This window comes from Cajanus cajan, chromosome 4, assembly GCF_000230855.2.
Source record: "Cajanus cajan strain Asha chromosome 4, NIPB_CcT2T_4, whole genome shotgun sequence".
Lineage (NCBI taxonomy): Eukaryota > Viridiplantae > Streptophyta > Magnoliopsida > Fabales > Fabaceae > Cajanus > Cajanus cajan.
The window spans coordinates 1,353,444-1,373,977 of record NC_138520.1 but is presented as its reverse complement, the minus strand read 5'-3'; the positions used below and the strand labels follow the sequence as shown (position 1 = coordinate 1,373,977).

At 32.1% G+C, this 20,534-nt stretch overlaps 1 protein-coding gene across 1 annotated transcript; it reads right to left on the bottom strand.

Moving 5' to 3' along the window:
• Positions 1–1,404: 1,404 nt before the first annotated feature.
• LOC109802043 (Kinesin motor family protein) lies at positions 1,405–16,692 on the bottom strand. The gene is made up of 25 exons (XM_020363246.3): positions 16,026–16,692; positions 15,824–15,921; positions 15,568–15,657; positions 15,229–15,281; positions 13,794–13,859; positions 13,480–13,533; positions 13,209–13,268; positions 11,159–11,237; positions 10,953–11,020; positions 10,598–10,654; positions 10,404–10,508; positions 9,885–9,989; positions 9,525–9,632; positions 9,306–9,437; positions 9,014–9,196; positions 8,350–8,550; positions 5,877–6,017; positions 5,380–5,499; positions 5,219–5,269; positions 5,004–5,051; positions 4,651–4,797; positions 3,669–4,400; positions 1,959–2,088; positions 1,759–1,846; positions 1,405–1,665 (listed from the first exon to the last, which is right to left on the bottom strand). Exons 1-24 carry the CDS (start codon positions 16,355–16,357, stop codon positions 1,764–1,766), a joined length of 3,243 nt encoding a protein of 1,080 aa, XP_020218835.1. The 5' UTR covers positions 16,358–16,692; the 3' UTR covers positions 1,405–1,665; positions 1,759–1,763.
• Between the last annotated feature and the right edge of the window lie 3,842 nt (positions 16,693–20,534).

The following is a 20,534-nucleotide window of genomic DNA, read 5'->3' as shown; positions in this document are numbered from 1 at the left end:
GGTAGTCAACAACTTATCGGGCCCTTGTCAAAGACCACCTAAACAAGTACGTTGAAAAAATGGTAAGATGACTCATCAAAAGTAGTTAGATGATCGTTGGACCTTTTATATGGGTTCAGGCCCAATAAAGGTTTAGCATAAATAATAGTGTAATAATATGAAAAAATATTTTTTAGATCACATTTTATTATAATATTAATTGTGTCACCTTGACTTAGATCAAATACTTATTTGAACATTAGAACGACTTTTGTAGATACACTCATTTCCCTTTTCGAATAGGTAAGGCCAAAAACCCATACCTTACCTCAGACACATGAAATCAAAAATATTTACCTCCTTAAACAAGTAAGACCAAGGACATCGAGTCGATCTAAAGGATTGAAGACATGAAAAATGATGACTAAGATCTTTATGGAGAATGATAAAACTACACACATGATATGCAAGGATAAAACTACACACATGATATGCAGCACCAATTTTCAAAATGAGACTTGAGTCTAAAGATCTAAACTACCCTATACCATCTCTTATCAATCACCGGGAACTAATTGGTCATGTGGGTTGGAAATAATGATCAAATGCATGGTCCCGAATTTCACCTGGTGAGCATGGGTTCAAACGTCCAAAGCCTTTTAAGAGTTTTAATGATTTTGAATTGATTATTTGGAGCAATCATCCTTCCAAAAACCATGGAGAAAACAAATCTATAATACTTTGTCTAATCCTCTGCGTGCATCTCTCCACCTTTAAAATCCTAGACATATCAGTGATGTCCTGCCTAAAACAGTTCTAGTCCCTCCCTTAGTATTCATCCATTTACCTATATGGTATGCGCAAAAATTATATATAACTTTTGTGCAAGTGATTCATCAAATGCTTAAATATTTTTAATCTTTTAAATAAGATAAATTTATTTTTAATCTTTCAAATTTATAATCAACTTTTTAGTTCGTATTTTTAAAAAAAATATTTAGCCCTCCAAAAGTTGTCAATAATTTTATTAAATATTATTGTACAAAATCTACTTTAACATATTTATCAATAAAAACATCACATTAAATCTAATTAATAATATATAATTATTTTAATTTATTACTATTGCTTATATTCTATTAAAAACACAACTAAAATAAGTTTAAAAAAATTATAAAATTTAAAAAATAATTTTAAATTTAAGAGTTCAAAGATAAATTTACCCTAAATTTAAATTACTAAAAACATAATGAAGTCAACTAACAATATCCTATGTTCCCCATTAGATTAGGCAAGAGGAAAGAAACCGCATGTATCGCAGTAACAGTATAATTAACATATTGGTAGGAAATCACGTTGCGAGTGCAGCGGGAGAGAATAATAAAGAAACCTCGCTACTTAGGTCAGTAAAGGACATAAAGAGGATGGGCAACAAAATTCTGCTGGATTACATAAAACATACGTATATTGTGCATATGTACTTCAGCAGTGCTGTTTACACCTTTTTCCTTTTTACATTCTTTCTCCGTACCCCCTTTGTCTCCCCCCTATTATACAGTTTCCCTGGGGTAGTATAAAAGAAAGAAGATATTGATATACCTTTTAAACGGTTTTACATACAGGCAAACTAATAAAAGAATTGCACCCGTAATTGCAAGGAATATATTGGCTCAATGGGACAGAGCCCTGCAAAAATTAAAAAGCCGAATATGAGACACGTTAATATTTATATAGCATTTGGAAAGAGTCCATAAAAATATTGTAAGGTAATGGCCGGACCTCTGTTACGTAAAAGCAAAAATCCTATCTATAATATTTGTGCGGCAAATAGGACACTCAGAACAAGCAAGTGAACAAGATTTACACACTGCAAGATCAAACAAGAGGCTGTAAGTATTCGGACAAAAATCGTAAATCCAAGGGAAAGTCACCAAGAAAATTTTAGGATAAAGGATCGGATGAAATGGGAAAAGACTTACAACAAAAATGTCGGCATGGAAGAAGAATAGCGGCAGTTGGAGATTCAAAACATACTTTACAAACATGGGAATTGGCATCGCCATTACCAAGATACTTGAGTTCTTTTTCCTTCATTTCTTGCATGCGCGCCTGAAATCATAAATCGCACTGAATCTCTCAAGACTTTCCCTTTCAGCATATGTTACAAACTTTTGCAGAAAATATCAAAAGAAATATTTGTTTTCACAGACTTAACCATCCCCAGTCCAAGTATCTAACAAAATTGAAAATAATTATGGAAATCAAAAGTTGCACAACGTTACAGTGGGATATTTGCAGTTTGAACATTTAGAAAACATCTCAAAATATTTTTACTATATTATAGCATATTTTAAAGTATCTCAAATGATCTATTAAGAGTGATTTGCATTTTTTATTTCATTATATTTCTTAATTTATTTCCTTAATGTCGTAAAAAATAGAATTAATAATGTTTTTCTTATTATTTAGAATATTATTGTACATGTAACTTTGGTATAGTGGTATTAATAACATGTAATATTTAGATTCTTGGTTTGGATAACCTACTTGCATTATTTTCAACGCTTTTCTTTTTACTCTATATCTAAACTTGCCTACCACAGGTGTACAACGTGTAGATGATATTGCTAATATTAAAACCTCAATATAATTTTTTTTGGGTTAAATCTTATTCTAAATCTTTCATTTAAAATATGTTTTAACGTTATTAACAATAAATCATCAAAGTCTCTAGAAACAAGTTACATTTACAAATTTTAGTAAGTCAATCTTGTAAATGATGTCTAGATGTGCAAAGAATAAAAATGATAATGAATAAGTCTTTTACCATCATTTATATTCGATAATTATCATGATTATAATTTGTTTTCTCTTCAACCATGCAATACTCAAGAAAAAAAGACAACAAATACACATTAATTAGAAATATAAATAAGATTTTAAAAGAGCAATAGTTAATATAAATTTTGTTTAAATAAATTTCTTCATAAGCACTTGAAAGAAAATAAAAAGATAAAATGAATTGAATTTCTCCCATAAATTATAATCAACTTATATAGAAGTTCTCTCATTAATTTCTCCAAGACCTAAGGTGTACAAGTTAATTTTAATTGATTGGAAAAACTAAATTTATTTTTCCTTCTAATTTTCTTTTTCTATAAATATTTATAGATAAAATTTATCCAAACAATACCTTAGTCATTCTCATAATGAAGGTCAAATAAATTAATTATTAAGAACTAAAATAGATGATGCACTTGACCGATGATGTTTTGGAATATTTTCAACTAAAGAATAGGACGAGTATGTAGTGCTCGTTTAAACTCCCTAGTCTAAACTAAAATGGTGCATAAACGCGTCTAAAATAATAAAGCTTGTAATTCCTAATTAACATTTATACTAGTCACTCTAAAGGCATTAAAGAGATAGACAATACATGCAAAAGACTCAGATGGTAATCTCGTAACCTACACTTCAGCTTTTATATATTATAAACAGGTAAATAAGTATATATGATTATTGGGTCAGTATTTTGTATCGTACTCATCAATTTAACATCCCATTGTAATAGTCTTTATTCTCTCTTTCCTTCCTCCCAACCTAAATCCTATAATTTCAAAACTAACGAAAGAAAATCCATTCAAATATTTCTAGGACAAAGAAAAATATAAATAACTGCAGAATATTACCTTGAGGCGAACAACCAAGGGCTCTTCTTTGGGAATTTCATCGTCTGGTTTTGCTGCATCCAGAAGCTGCTCCTTGGGGACAATATTACTTTCAACGTCATCAGATTTTGAATCATTTATGTGTTCAGCACCGTCATTTTTTTTAACCACGTTTGATTCTTGAACTGCACCCCCTTCTTTTTTTAACTTAGCAACAAGGACCCACATATTTGCTAAATCATTCTCCAAGGCTTCTTCTCTTTTTTTGGCTTCTTCAGTTTTTTTCCTGTACTCTTCTTCCACAAACTCCTTCTCGGCTAATGCAGCCTCCAGAGCTGCCTCTCGGTGTTTCCTAGCCTGTAGTTCCATCTTCAAATCATCAGCATCAAGACTCCAAGACTCAAAATCATCTTGACCAGCCCCTGAAATTTCATTAGCACGGCTAGAAATCCTGCCCTTCCTTCCAGATCTTGCGTCACTGTGCTTGCGGTTGACACCATTAACCGTTTGAATAACAGAACTACGAGAATTTACCAGGTCTCGCGCAGCCATCAATTCTTTTTCCAACTTCGCATTCTGCAATGAAAGTTTTGTCACTTCCCCAGCCAAATTTTTCAATTCCACAGCAGCAGCAGAGGCCAGTTCTTTAGCATAAGAAGCTTCTTCAGAGAGTTTCTGATTCTGCACACGCAACCCACTATTCTCTTCTGACATGTGAACTTGCTCTAGTTTCAGTTTTTCGTTTTCAATTTCCTGAAAATAGGGAGAAAAATATCAGTTTACACAATGCAACCCTGACGCCTTAAATGTCTTTAAATATTAAATCCTAAAAAGGGTTTCATTAATAATCTATTGAGTAAAGGCACAGGAAGTATTTTGACAAGCTGGGAATACAAAACCATAAAAGCAAAGGAAAGAGAAACCTACTAAGACCAACTGAATGGTATTAAAAAGCATATAAACCATTCAACTGTGCTATTTCATATGCAACAAATTCAGTTACCTGGGATTGTATTTTCTTTTTCAACTCATCAATGTGTTCTCCTGACGCACACTGTTCAGAAGACCCTAATGATGTTCCACTAGTAACTGTTGCCAGTTGCTGCTCTAGCTGCTTCACCTTTTCTTGCAACTCTCTGTTTTCAGAACACTGTTAACAAAGGAAAAATCGAACAGGGAAACTGTCAACATAGTAACTTTTATGCTTATATGAGATTTCCATCATCCTAAACTTCAGGGAGGGGAAACAAAAAAGAAAAGGGTGACAAAAGGATCCAAGTAAACGTGCTTAGCTTAAAAGTGAAAAAGGAAAAGGGTCAAAAAGTTGAACAAATAGCAGAAAAAACAAGCACATACCTTATCGTTTAGCTGTTCCTGAAGGACACGGTTGTCTGCAGATTTTATCTACAGATATTTTAAAAAGACATTATTTTTTATAAAAGAATGATCAATGTTGATCATGGAATATGCCGAACATGTACAAACAATTGAAAAATATTTGGAGGGTGGGGGTGGCACAATTTTGGAAACAAATTTCAAGAAACCCTTTACAAAGGTAAAGTACTACTCACCTCCAACTCAAATGCCTTTTCATTACATTGAGCCATTAACCTTGTAACTGTCTGTCACAACATACCCATGAAGAAAAGGTATAAATGAGCTTTATCAACGCATTTAAATAAATATGCAGCCTTCAAATCTATAATATTATTTTCAGTACCAATATCACTACCTGCTGCATTTCAACTAGCGATGAATTAGCTACTGGAGATTCTTCGGTCTCAATTAATCTTTGTTCTAACACCCTCATTTGCTTCCTTTTTTCTTGAATCTCACGTTCCAAGTTCTCAATCTGTAATTAAGAAAGCATTTTTTAGAAGAATATGAAATTATGAATAAGAAACACAAGCATTTCAATTAGAAATGAAGACTGCCAATTTTGTTATATTTTTATTATTCACTTAAAAATAGCACTTTAGAGTAAAGGACATTTTGTTCAATGCTAACATGGCACATGCGTGCCCCACAAACATCTGCACGATATATTTGGCATCAGTAAACATATCAAACAAACTTGACTGACATTGTAGAGAACTAGAATCTCATATTTGGTGACATCAGAATTCTCGAATATAAAAAGATTGAGAGAAACTTACGGATCGATAATTTCTTATTGTTTTTATATCAACACATTTTATTGCAACATTGTTTGAAAACAAGGCCATATACCTGAGTTTTGGAGCCTTCAGGGTCATTTACAGATTGCTCCATCAAGCGCTTCAGAGTGCTGGTACTGAAAGCAATATCTCCAGCTAGCATTTTGACTTGTTCAACAAGAAGATCCTTCTGATCAGATGTTGTCATCCCACCCTACAATTCAATTGGCAGTCCCAAGTAACAATTTTAATAAAGCATCAGCAACCAACTACTTAAGCTATGTTTGGAACAACAACCGAAACTTGTAAAAGACTTCTTTTATTAATATATATATATATATATATATATATATATATATATTATATCAGAAATTTTGAAACTAATGATTTCTTGTCAACAGTTTTTTTTTCTCTAAAACATGTTATTTCCATATTACCCCAAATTTCCCAACAGTTTTTTACCTTTCAGATTTTTCTCTAGCCGCTTCATACTATTTTTTTCATGATTTACTAAATAAAAACTGATTTTTTTTTGTATCAAACAAGATTTTCTTAAAATTATTTTTCAGCTAACTTACAAAAATTGATTTTGATTATAATCAATTATTCATATAATTTTAATCCATTATTAAAATAAGTTAATTTGCAGTTGGCCCAAACACACCCTTAAAGTAAGGATACAAAATTATATACAACTGTTTATGCAACATCCTAGAACATTTTGTATTTAAAACATGAAAGCAACTTTAGTACTTGAAACAGTAATTATCCAAGGTGATAAAATCCAAAGGATCAGAAATGGTAATTCTCATCATAGTTATTAGAAAATCACGGTTCGGGATTTTAATTGCACTATTCAATACAATTTGGCAAGGCAATGAACCGCATCATGTGATGAATCATAAATGGATTCGAATTTTGTCATACATGGATTAATTAATAATTGTTGTGATTCTACATCATCAAAATGAATGGCACAATTCAATAATTTAATTATCTGTTAATTTGTTTTTTATTTTATCTTTTCTTTCACCAATTCTTATCAGAGAAATTGAAAAGTCAAATAGAATTAAAATGTTAAATGAAAAAGATCTGAAGGAGCATTATTAAAGTTCACCTTATTTGGTTTTTCCATTGCTTTATTTTCATTTTTCTGAAATAGGGAATTTACAGTCACTTAGGCATCCTATTTGGTTATATTGTTGCTCCATTTTCATTCTTCTAAAACAAAGGCTTCACACAGTCATCAGCTCACTATGCATACTATACTTGGCTATATCGTATATTCATATTATCATTGCTGTATTTTCGTTGACTTATGGCTTATGATGTTGTTTTGCGAATATTATAGTTAACTTGTTTTGTCAACTCATAATTTAAAACTATAAGATTGAGCACTATATATCATTCAAATGATATATATATATATATATATATATATATATATATATATATGAGAGGAGGAATCTACTTACTCCAAGAGTAAGTCTTGATTGAATTACTTTACTCAATAACTCATATTTTATATTAAATTTCAACGATCTAACCATTAAATTAAAATTTCTTACCACATAGATCAAACCTACAATTTTTTTAAAAATTAATATTTCATTTTATTAATATTTTATGAATTATTAAATAGAGTAAGTCAATCAAAACTTACTCTTGAAGTAAGTGAATATCTCTCTCATATAAATCCTACAATTTGATGCAAGTTATTATATATCCCATTTGGTTTTTTATTTTTTAAAACAATAAAAATAAAATTAATTAAGATGGCTAGTTTTCATTAAAAATTTTATAGAATTAAATTTCATTCCAAAAATATCATTTGAATTAATTGATTTAAATAATGGTTGCATTAAATGACACTGCTCCTAATTTAATAGATAACTTTTTTTCACCATTCCACCAATACGTATAAATTATATTGTTAATGCATCAATAAATTCATTGACTTGTATGAGTATAAATGAAAATTTTTAATTAATACATTTAAAGTGTAAGTGTTTCTTATGATTAACTGGTCGCAATTCAAAAATTAACTTGACAATTCATGATTTGATAACCTCCCATCTATTTCTTTTGGGCCCATTACCAGTTCATCGCCTCTGGTCTTGTCATTCTTACATGCTCAATCCATCTTAAGAAACTCTAATGGTGGAGGCATTTTATACCAAGGCTTTGCTAAGTTGTAACGATGTGATTACAAAACTACTGAGAAAAATGCCCTCCCTAGGATGCTCTAAGATGGAGTGTACATGTTCTACGGCTCTAGTGAATCCCTCAGGGTATTGACGTCAGCAAAAGGCAAAAACCAACTTGATCCTCGATATATTTTCTTTAAATTTACTAAACTGAATTTTCAAAATGTAGAACCAGACTTCAGACTGATCCCATACCAATACCTCATCATCTTCTGAGAACTTTTTTTTTTTTTTGAGAAGTGTTCTGAGAAATTTATTCGAAACATAAATTTAGAGATAGAGAGAAGTGATATAAAATATTAAAAAATAACAGATATTGTTGTGAAGGGATGAGTTTACCGCTGTCAGTTTTGTTCTACTGATCAGTTCACCAGCTTGTGTTGATTCAGTAACAGTACTGCTAGCTGGGGAAAACTCTTCATTCCATCTACTAGATGATCTTTTATGCCTAACGTCGTGAAGCACGTCTGATGACACTGCAGAAGGATCTTTCTGGCTCTCATTTTCAACCAACTTACCATCTCGCAAAGCATCGAGTTTCTGAAATAAAAATGACCATACTTTACATAGTGTTTAACTTCATCGAAAAGAGTCACATGATTAAAGGTCCATTTGGACGAAAGATATCATTAATAAGAAAGTTATATTTTTCTGATCAATGATAATACATTTAAAAACATATGGTTAAGCAGTCAACTTAAAAAGCTTAAGTTATTCAAGAGACATCCAGGAATGGTTCGTATAAAAGTTCACGGGGGCTTTCAAGCATTTCCACCAAGGAGAGATTTACAACTCTAACATAAAATAAAAATAAATAAATAAATAAATAAATAAATAAATAAAATCTATAGATTTAAGTACTAAATAAGTGACACAAAAAAGAAGAAAAAAAAAAACTAGAAATTAGCCGACTGAAGTGTTCAAAATACAAGCACTTTAAGAATGAAAATTGAAAAAGATGGTAAAAATTAATCTGCGCTAATTAACTGAAAGATAAGCTCACATCATCCTCGCCAACAGAGTGACTTCGCTGATGGTTGGGAACATCCGATAGATATCCAGGAATTGCATTTTTTGAGGAAACCAGAATGAGTTTGGTTAGCCTCTGGATCCTACTCAAAAGAGCAGCCTTGGCTTCCTCCTCTTCTTCCAATCTTGATTGCATTTTTACTTGGCCTTCTTCCAACTACTCATATAACAGTATAAATACAATAGAGAAGCAAATATAGTTACACAATACAGAAAGCCGGTGTAACAGCCAGAATATGAAATGAATATCAGAGGAAGCTAAAAACCTTTTGCTTTAAGGTCAGAATTTCCTCATGATTGACACCAACTAGCATCCCTTTCTTTAGTTGATCAAGTTCTAGTTTGAGGACTGAAATTTCTCTCTGGTATTTCTTAATTAGAGATTTTTCATCAATAATCTGTTAACAAATAATTCCACAGTGAGTCAGGAACTATTTATGCTCATAGGCATGCAATTCTGTAGACAATCAATAGCTTCAGCCAACCTTATTACGTGATGCATATATTTCTACTCGTTTTGCCCTGCTGGCAAACTTCAAGGTATTATGAGTTTCCTCCATATTACTGGATGCTGGAGTAACTGTGCATATAAGCTGAAAAAATTTACATTGAAACAAATTTTAATGCCGTACTTATGAACAGATAAATCTAACGCACTTTGTTCCTCAATATCCATAACCATGCAGGGATAATAAAGTGAATGAAAAAAACTAGAATAGCGATAGCCTTACTTAAGAATCACATTCATATAGAATAATAACTAGGCAATTATACAGAATAAAAGGGACATAAAAATACGATTAAACCATCTAATCATTGAAAATGCAGTAGATTCCAAAACTCACTGAAACATGGCCATGCCCACTAAGAGAAGATTGCAGGAGGCGGGTTAGCTTTGAATCTCGATATGGAACATGAGATGCCTTCCCCTCGCTTAATTTTCCTATAACCTTCACAATGAAATCACAAAATCAAGACTTAAACTTATTATCCACACCCCATCAAAACAAAAAGATAAGCCTTAAACTATGCAGGAGCAGGACTGTTATTTGACAGTTGGCCCAGTGAGACAGATACGTGTTTCATCAACATTTAACAGAATTAGACCCGGCCATAAAATTATTTCAGGTTGCTTGCTTACCCAAAACAAAAGTTTCCAAATTAATTGATTTCATGAGATTATAAGTGCATATTTAACAAAGATATTGCATGTCATACAACTAGCCGTCTCAAGGGCAAACAAAATGTCATAACTTCTCCCTAGCTAAAAATATAGAAATTACAAATAGTGATTTGATGCGCAAACAAAATTTCATAACAAAACTACTCCGTTGTCAAAAATATAGAAATTGTGTAACACCTACAGTTCCAAGTGTCAGGAGACTTTTGTTGATGTAAGATCCTTCCTTTCTTCTTAATCCAGTTGTTTCAGTTTTTGAGCTCTCGGATCCAGCCAAATCAATCAAGTTCTGAAAGAAGAAAACAAGCAAAAGAAAAGTTTAACATAATTGTCCAATAAGTATAAATATGGAAATTTTTTAAAACAATTTTCACATACTAGCTGAGAGAAGATGACTCCATCATAATCATCACCATGAGCACTGCTTTCTATCATCTGCAAATGTATTGGATAACAATAACATTAAAGCTTAGTTTTTTTAAAGGAAAAAATAGTTATAATAAACAGCTGGCCTGAAGAGGTCCATGACAGAAAAACCAAAATACATTAGCTAAGTAATCATTAAAAATATATATTTTTGTGAAGCAATCATCGATCAGCTTTTAACAAGCATGCAGAAGAGGCAAGTACAGCAATCCACACAAGCATATACACGCATGCACGTCGCTACTCGCAAGTGCAGAAAGGTGTTATTTGATAACAATTTTAACACTACCATATCATGCATTCTTACCAGTGTAAATATCGTGTGACTCCGGCTGCTGAAGAGATTAAAATTGTTCGATCCAACATGACGATGCTCTTCCATATTAAAAGAAAAAAGAACTAGTTAAAGAATATTTCTCGACCAACCATTAGTAAAGACTCTGATAATATATAATAGATAGTTTTGAAAACAAGCGAGAGGAAACATGTTACTGTCATTCTAAACATAAGTACCTTCTCCAGCAGCAATAAAAGAAAGTGCATGTCCAGGAGATAAAACAACTTCTTCCTTTATACCCTCCACATAAGTCCCCTGGAAACCAAGCCAGCATAAAAAATCAATTACATATCCAATTAGACTAGAGAAATACAATATATCGTCTCGAGTTCAACGACCATAATTTCCTAAATTTTCCTTGAAAATGCTATCATTGTCATTTCTTAAATGGAAACTATAACACATGATTTCAACATAGAAATTAGACTTAAATATGATTTTAATCCTTTAAATTTAGGATAAATTTGTTTTTATCCCTAAAATTTAAAATTAGTATTTTTAGTCCTTATAATTTTAAAAAACATTGTTTTAGTGCTTATGTTTAAATTTTGTTAGAGAATTTGTCAAATACTATCGCATAAAATTTACCTATTGGTGTCTCTATTAATAAAAACATCACAATAAACTTAGTTAATACTGCATAATTGTCTCAATCTATCACTTTATATATGTTATTGATGACCTAAAGAACTAAAATAAATTTTTTGAAAATTACAAGGATTAAAAACAACAATTTTAAATTTGTGGAGGCAAAAACAAATTTATCCCAAATTTAAAAGACTAAAAATATATTAATGCCTAGAAATTAATATTTTAATATATTACACAAAATGATAAAAACTTAAATCTTCAAACAGTGAACACCATCACAATTACATTGTAAGGGTACAAAGAGAAGGGTGGACATGGAAAAAAAAAATGAGGGACTCAAATACAATACAACTATCAGAATTCACCAAGAACCAATTTATAATCAAATATTACACCAAATAAGTTTTAGATTTATGTTCACATTGTTGAGATACAAACAAGATCTCACATCGTTAGAATAAGGGGAGAAATAAAGGTTAACGCACACACATAACAACAACGATACAAATGCCGCAAGTTGGATTCGGTGACAACCAATAACCCATGACTAAAACAAAAGAAAAATATACACAAATTTCACTGAATTGGAAGGTTAGATCCTTTGTTTTAGGGGAGTATTGTTAGGAAACAAACAATGTCTCACATCATTAGAACAAGAGGAGAAATAAGAGTTTATAAAAGCACACACATACTCCATTGGTTGAGAGACCTTTTGGATAATGACTAAAAGCAAAACCATAAAGGTGTAAACCCAAAGTTAGGGGTGGGTAAAATAAATTGAACTGAACTTATAAAAGTTGCACTGAACTTAAAAGCAATTCCCTTGAACTGAATTGCACTATGCATAGTTCAGGCAAACTGAACTATTTTATTGTTTCATTGAACTGAACTGAACTGCACGGTAAAAATTTTAATTGAACTACAATTCGAACTACACTAAACTATTATGATACTTTGAATTGAACTATTTTGACCTATTCGTCCATCAATTCAAACAAATTTGCTAACTTTATTTTATTTTCTATTTTATTTAAATTCTTCAAAGGAAAATATATATAAAATATATATATTGAACCAAATAGACTTGGTAGGTTTCAAGCCTAAAAATTAGTGGTCCAACATAGTGCAGTTAGCCCATCAAGTCCGACCAAATTTGCATTTTCTTTTTCAGATCACTTTTTTTCTAAGCCTAAACTTTTGGGCTATTTGACTAACCCATTAATATGGGCCATTTTAAACACATTTAATTTTCACCTTTTAATTAAAATAGTTCAATTTTTGTAGTTCAGTTCAGTTTTTTTAAAAAATAGTTCAATTCAGTTTAATTTTTTTTAGCCACCTCAACCCAAAGTGGACAATATCTATACCAATGTGGAGTTGTATGTGCAAATACCCAACAAACAATAAACAAGATATAACCTTCTTCTCTTGATATAAATATATCCTCTCCAACAATTACATAACATTACCATAACACATACACTCCAAATTCGAAGATGACAAGAATTATCACACTATTCAAGTATTGAAAGCCAAATGAAAACAGTAAGAAAATTGTAATTTAACAAAACAGAAATAGTGAACCAACAACATAAACAGATTTCAATTAAGATAAGAAATAGTAAGATAAGAAACCTGTGCATCTTCTCTAACTCGCAAATTTTGGCCAGTTGGATCAAGTAAATCATTTATCACCTGACCAAGCAAAAATAACCAAAATATTTTTTATTAAAGCAAACACTAACACCCAGATAACAAGCAAAAAGGTGACAATCAATGCCACACAGTGGTGGACGCAGGATGAAAATTTTAAGGCAAGACAAAGGGTTACTGTACAAATATGACTTAAAGTACTAGAGTATGTTCAGCGCAAAAAGGATGGAACAAAGGATATTCTTTTATTTACCTCATTGTATATCTCTAGATATGACACTCGGAGTAAGAATTCTCTTCCTGGGGTCTGCAGTAAATATACAACTAGACATTCTAAGAAAGATGATGTAATGAAGTCAAGTTGAAGCAGCAACTATTAACTTTTATCAATCAGAATATAGAGCTCAAGTATTCTTGTAAATAACTAAATGGAGCACAAAGATGACCATGTACACACAGCAACCTCGCATGACTTCAAAGCATAAATTTATAATCAACAACAATGGCATAATGCCAGAAATGTAATTTAAATAATCAACAACTATGAAGCTTGCAAAATAATCTTACATCTTGGATCATACTGAAAACATCCTTTATAGCCAATGGTATAATACCAGGAGAATTTTGATCTCCCTGCACATTATTATTGAAAACGAAATTAGAGTTTAGAGACATAACTGAAGAGATCGTGTCTATACAGAAAAGTATAGATTAGATAATGCAGTTCAAAGGCATAAAGTATTTTAAAACAGAAGCAAGAAACATGACAAAGTAAAATGTGGTAAAAACTACACATTAATCAAACATTGACATGCCAAAGCATACAACAGCCGCACAAAATTTAAAACTTTTGCAGTGGAGCTACTAATAGAATCATTTTACAAATGCCTGAAACTTACAATAAGTAAGATCTAAGAATAACCATATCACCGTCCTTCATAAGCCTCATATAATAAAGTGGGTATAAAGAGCAGTACCAGTCACCCAAGAAGAATTCTTGCCATTGTTAATTTCTCAAATGGACACATTAGAGCATAGTAACAAACTTTCTTATAGACCAAGTCACTTTATAACATCATACTTTCTACAATTCAACAAGTGGGAGTGAAATTGATAGTATTAATGTAAGGTTATGCTAAATGGTAGCAAGAATAAGGTATCAAAACTACATATACTAGATGGAAATAATGAGTATCAACCACTGCATTTTAAATCCATCTAATGGAAGGGAAGCATGCTGTACAAGTCAAGGTAAAAATTGGCTGCTAGATGATGTTTCAACTCAGGCTCTAATCTCAAGAAAATATTCAGTTCAAGTACGTGATTGCCATAGTTAATTCACATTAGAATATAAAGCTCCTATACTTCCTTGTAACGTATTCTTTGTGCACACACACCTTTTAACTTAAATTGAATCATAATTTTGGTTACACATCTTCAGCAGTGCCAATCTGCCATTTTTCAATTTCCACCAGAAATGATCTTAATCCTACAAGTTGTTTCAGGTGTAATAGATTGCCCTACCTCACTAATATATGTGCTTAGTGGTAAACTGATAGTTTACCAGATTTTGTACAAAAAAACTAGTTAGCTGTCTATCCTCTCCAGTGTCCAGAAAAACTATGTCAACCATAAGTGGATCAAAACCCTTTAAACATCACCCAGAAATAAATTTTCTTGGAAGTTATCCTCATCCACAGAAACATCAAACAAGGGATTGAATAATACTATCGTCTATATTCTTCACAAAAAAAATGAATAAAAAGTCAATACTTATAAGAAGTAGATGTCATATCATATGCCATATGTGTTGCAGTGTTTGTCTGACAAATAACCAGCACTAGATAAAAAGAAAATCCGTATAATCAGAATGACACGCGAGTTGCTTGCAAATTTGCAAAATGATGATTGATGAAAGGTGATGCATGACACTTGGGTTTACAGCATAAAACATCAAATGAAAACGAAAAGGGAAATCAGTAAGTTAAAGATTGACACTTACATGCATAGTATGTGTTTTACCACTACTTGTCACACCATAGGCAAACACAGTTCCTGCAATGTTTAGAATAAAGTTATCTTCCATCTGCCAAAAATATTATTTAACAATATACAAGAACATATCTTCTAAAATCAACTGAATCCAGTGGCCACTCTAACACTAAACCAGAATATAATCATCTAGTTCGACCTAGTTATTCAGGTAGCAACTAAATCAGTATATGAGTATAACAGCTTTCTGCGATCCATTAAAATTTAAAACTATATGTTAGTACCAAATCAGATTCTGCTCGCAGTAGACTGTCATTTTGTCTTAAATACAAAATTTAACATTCCATACCATTGACACCCTCCATGGCAGCCTTCACCACAGGTTTGGCTGCTACTTCATACACTTCGTCTGAATTGGTATGAGGTCCAAAAACTCTATCTGCCACAAATAGAATCATAATTCTAAAATTAAGACCCACAATTTCAACGCTGACAGCAAAATCAAAGTCAAATTCCTAGTAGCAACCTCATTGACTGATCACAAAATCAACCAAAACGAATAAGTGAATAACTTAACACCACGAGAAGAAGATAACAAACAATACCAAATGCATAAGCAGTAGCTGGATTATACTCATTTCTGACAATCTTATCGCCATCCGCATACCACGCGATCTCGTCCCCTCTCTGATACTCTCTTTCACTGCAACCGAACCATTCAATCTCAGATAACACAAATGCCAAAATGAAACGATTCAATCGCGCAGCGAATGGATCTGAAAGCATAACCTCAGATCTAGGCATTACCTCAACGGCCTGAACCGAATCGTGACGGAAATGCTATCGCCGGACCTGGACGAATCCAGCGGCTCCGCCGCAATCAGCTCCTCCGCCCCGAACGCCACGGGCGAGCGTCCAGCGTAACCGCGCGAGGCGTGATAAGTTGACTCGGTGCGACCGCGACTCGGAGTCATGGATCGGCCTCCGGAGTTGAAAAACGACGAGGTGGAGGAAGAGCAGGAGCGAGGCATTAACCTTCCGTTGGTGAAGGAAGAGGACGAAGAAGTGGAGGAGTAAGGAGTGGAAGGCTTGCGGTAAGAAAACGGCGAGCTACTCCTTGCGCGCGAGGAAGAAGCCATTGAGTTCACTCACCGAGTTGGTGACTGAATAGAAACTTCCAAAGCAGAGAGCGAGGTAGGGGAAGAGAATGTGTCAGAACTTCAGAATTCTGACATAGCTATAGAAAGAAAAGGAAGCAAAGTTTGGTTCTCTTGGCTTTTCATTTTTCTTCGTTGCTTCGTTTTGATGGTTTGGATATTATTCTATCACACGCACGCAAGCAAGCACGCTCACAGATTTCGTCTTCTTTAGCACAGAGGCACTAGCAGTGAGGATGAATGGGGGCCGAGACAACGGAGAAGAAGGGGAAGAGTTTAAATTTTATTTCTTTTTTTCTCTCTTTTTTTTAATTTTGAATGAGCGGTGTTTAAAAATTTTTTTTTTGTTGAAGAAATAATAATTTAATAATTTTACCGATGAAAAGAAGGGTTTAAAACTGTTTGGCAGGACCCGCGCCGCGCACGATAAAACTGAGTGGCAATGAAGCCTTTCAAAAATAAAATGTCAAAATGAGCGGGAATAACTGCGGCCGCCTACAGGGAATAATTCAATTCATTCCATCAACAATACTAAGACAACATTGCAGTTTCATTACATGTTAGACCATCTAGAAGGTGCGTTGCTTATAAGAATTATATTGTGCACATCAAATCCTAAGCGTGTGATTTAGTGGTAGGGATTGATCCACGCTTAAGCAAAGTCAGGAGTTTGAGGGTTGATCTACGTTTAAGTAAAGTCATGAGTTCGAATCTTATCTTGTATATACAGTCGCGTTAAATCTTGAAGCCAGTTATCTCACTATTTCCTCGTAACGAGGAGATTAATCACTATTATCAATCCTGGATACTCCAAAAACGAACCAAAAATATATATATATTGTGCCACATCAACTTTTTTTCTCTTTTTTTTAAGCAATAGAGTTTTTGTAAAAAAATTTGTTAAAATTTAAATAACTCATTTTATCACCTAAATAATAAACTGACATTAAGAAACTGCTAAGCAACTCGCTGTAGATGCACTTAACAACTAGAGTAATTTAATAATATTCTAGTATCTAAACAAATTATTACTCGATTATTATTATGAATAACTAGGGGTTATTATCCTAATTTTCTCTAGGAATAAAAAATATATATATATTATTGGAAAAGGTTTTGAATTTTGGTTTCTACATTGTTTGGGCAATATAGTAATTTGAAGTTGTTTGAATTCAATTTTTAACTTGATTTCTCTTAGAAATGTGGAGTTGGGCCATTTGGTAATTTGAGTATTGCCCAAAATGAAATCACGGAGGAAGTACAAAAAGATGTTCCGTTGGCTTTTTAGCTACTGATGTTACGTTTGGGAGCAAAACGGCAAAATGTTAAGCGCAAACGAAAGAGAGAGCGTCCCAACCACAACCACATCGTCGAAATAAATAAAGAAGCAACAAAATTTTATAATCGTGATTCGTGACATGACCATGGCCAACGACAAATTGTGTCTTTAGTTTGGGTAAGTGATGGTAAACTTAATTTAAAATTTAAATGAACTTTCAGTTTTTAAAATTGATTTTCTTGTGCAAGTAATTTTGTAATAACTTATAACAACAAAATTCAAATTAGTACAACAAATTATAATTCATGATCTCTGCTCGAATTTTAATTTAGAGGTAAACTTTATTTTATTTCAATCCAACCAAAACATATTTGCACAATAATGAAAATACGTACAAATTTATTTAACGTAGTTTACAAACGTCCGTTTCCGAACGAGTATAGAAGGAACCTCATCAAAAAAAATTGATGTTTGCTTTGTTGTCCCTACAAATAGTGTCCAGTTTGTTTTATTTTTCAAACCATATTTTTACGCTTTCTCATATTAAATAAATAATACAGCAGCACAATACAATATTTCCTAAAAAAGAAACTTCCTTGTCCAAAATTATTATTAAAAAAAATTCCTCTGTTCAACACCCATGTTAAGAATGTTTATAAATTGATATATATTGTGAATCGGTAAATTGATTAAAATTAACAAGCAATCAAAACTGTTTAATTAAAATAACTAAAAATAAAAAAAAAATGAAATTCAATTCAACCTTCTCGTTTTTGTGTGTCAAACTAAATCTAATTAAACTGCATGTCTCTTATCATATTTTATTGTGGTCATCTTTTGTTTTATAAGTAAAAGCTTTAGTCGATACTCAATACACAAATTATTGTAATGTATTCATTAAATGTGCAGGATTAAAATTATTACGGAAAAAATAATTAATTAGTTATATTTTGAATCGATTAAATTTTATTTTAAATTTTATTTAACATGTACTAACTCTAAAAAAATATAAATGAAAAAAATCAATTAAATGTAAATAAAAATAATAATAGATCAAATTAAATTAATAGAGTCAAGAAAGTGAGCATTATTAAATTCATTTATGAGGACAATTGTTCTACACCTCTTTCAAGTTTGTCATATGATCTATTGCATTTTATTTTTTATTTTTTATTGTCAAAGGGTAATTACACAATAGAGATACATGAGTAGGAATAACCCTTAACATCCCGTCAAAGTAAACTCCTACACTCAAGCGGTGGATCATTAAAAACGATAAAAATAATATCTTCATTATGAGCTAGACTTGTCATATAGTTTGCTATTAAGTTTGCTTCACGAACCACGTGGATAATATTAACATTTCAAGACTTCTGGAAGAGCAAATGACCACAATGAATCAAACTAAAATAGGGATGATATATAAGAACTCCTTTATTAAACAAAGAAATTGCTTCTGACGAATCACACTCAATCCATAGGTGTCTAAAACCCAAACTCCAAGCTTGTTCCAAAGTTGTAACAATATCCCAGAATCCTTGCAGCCATAATGGTGCAAAAACCCAAATTCTTGTAGAAACCATAAATCCATCTGTCATTGTCATCTCTAAGAACACCCTCACAACTTGCATGAGTGCTGCCCAACTCTTATCGATCCATCAACATTAAATTTAATCCAACTTGGTGCCTAGAGGAGGAAATTGTCAAAATAACTCTCGAATCTCCACCCTTTATGTTCTATGACAAACAATCCCCAAAGCCAACCCAACCTTTGGATAAGTGAACTTAGCTTTAGCCATTACATTCTCATCTCGCCAAATCTATCCTTCAAAAATAACATCATTCCTAACATTCCAAATGGCCCAAAGCATTATCCCAAACAAAGATCTCCAAGATGAAGATTTATAATTAATATTTCGAATGACCCACTTTGACATATTATAACTATAAAATTCACCATGGGTGGGTTGATAAGTCAAAAGCAAAGCCTCCCAAATGGAATGCACCAAGGTGCAATCCCGAAGGATATGAATTTTTTCTTCAGCATGAGGCCTACTTAAAAGGCAAAGATTATCCTTTAACAAGTCACAATTGTACCTTTTACTATTAATTTTTAAGGTCATTGTGCAAAACTATCCAAAGAAAACTCATAATATGATGTGGTCTCTTCCATTGCCACACCCTTTTTCAATCAATCTATAGAGAAATATGATTAGGGCCCTGGAGAGAATTGTAAGTTGTTTTAACAGAGAAATTATCATTTGAAGTCAAGCCTCGCAAGAGTTGATCAACACCATGTTGAGCCAAAGGGGGTGGGGGGTTAAGCTTTGATTTCATCAAGCACAATTTGAGGTATATACATCAAGCTTTGATATGTTGCATTTGAACCATGATAGATGTTTAGCTGTTTATATATAATGTCTTTCATGTCTATAAGTAACTTACTATGCTTATTTTGTACATATCTTCTACATTATTTGATTTGAGTGTCAAAGGATTTGTGCATGTATTTGTAAGATTTTTTTCTTGCATAAAGTTGCAATTGCAAGAATTTCTTTTACTATATGAAGCATCCATCCGATTTAAAGATACAAAATCTCGTCAAACAATGGGATATTGGTATACATGAGACTTTGAATTTTAATATCAACATGAACATTGTAAATAATTAAAAAATATATATATTATATTTACGATGATCGAAACTATATATTTGTTTTCAATCAAAGTAAATAATTTTGTTTTAGAATATGTTTGGATACAGTTTGTAAATGCTTTTTAAAACGAATTACTAAAACTCAAAATTGAATCGTTTGTATGGGTAGTATTCGAGTTCGATCCTTGACAGAAATAATTATTGGTCAGATTTTACTTACCTCA

Bases quoted from the DNA above. Each gene is read 5' to 3' on its own strand.
- LOC109802043 (XM_020363246.3), bottom strand. From the start codon at position 16,357: ATGGCTTCTTCCTCGCGCGCAAGGAGTAGCTCGCCGTTTTCTTACCGC. The intron at 15,922-16,025 runs GTAATGCCTAGA...GTTCGGTTGCAG, and splicing joins ATTCGGTTCAGGCCGTTGAG to TGAAAGAGAGTATCAGAGAG. The intron at 5,500-5,876 runs GTATATGGCCTT...TCTTAATTACAG, and splicing joins CTGAAGGCTCCAAAACTCAG to ATTGAGAACTTGGAACGTGA.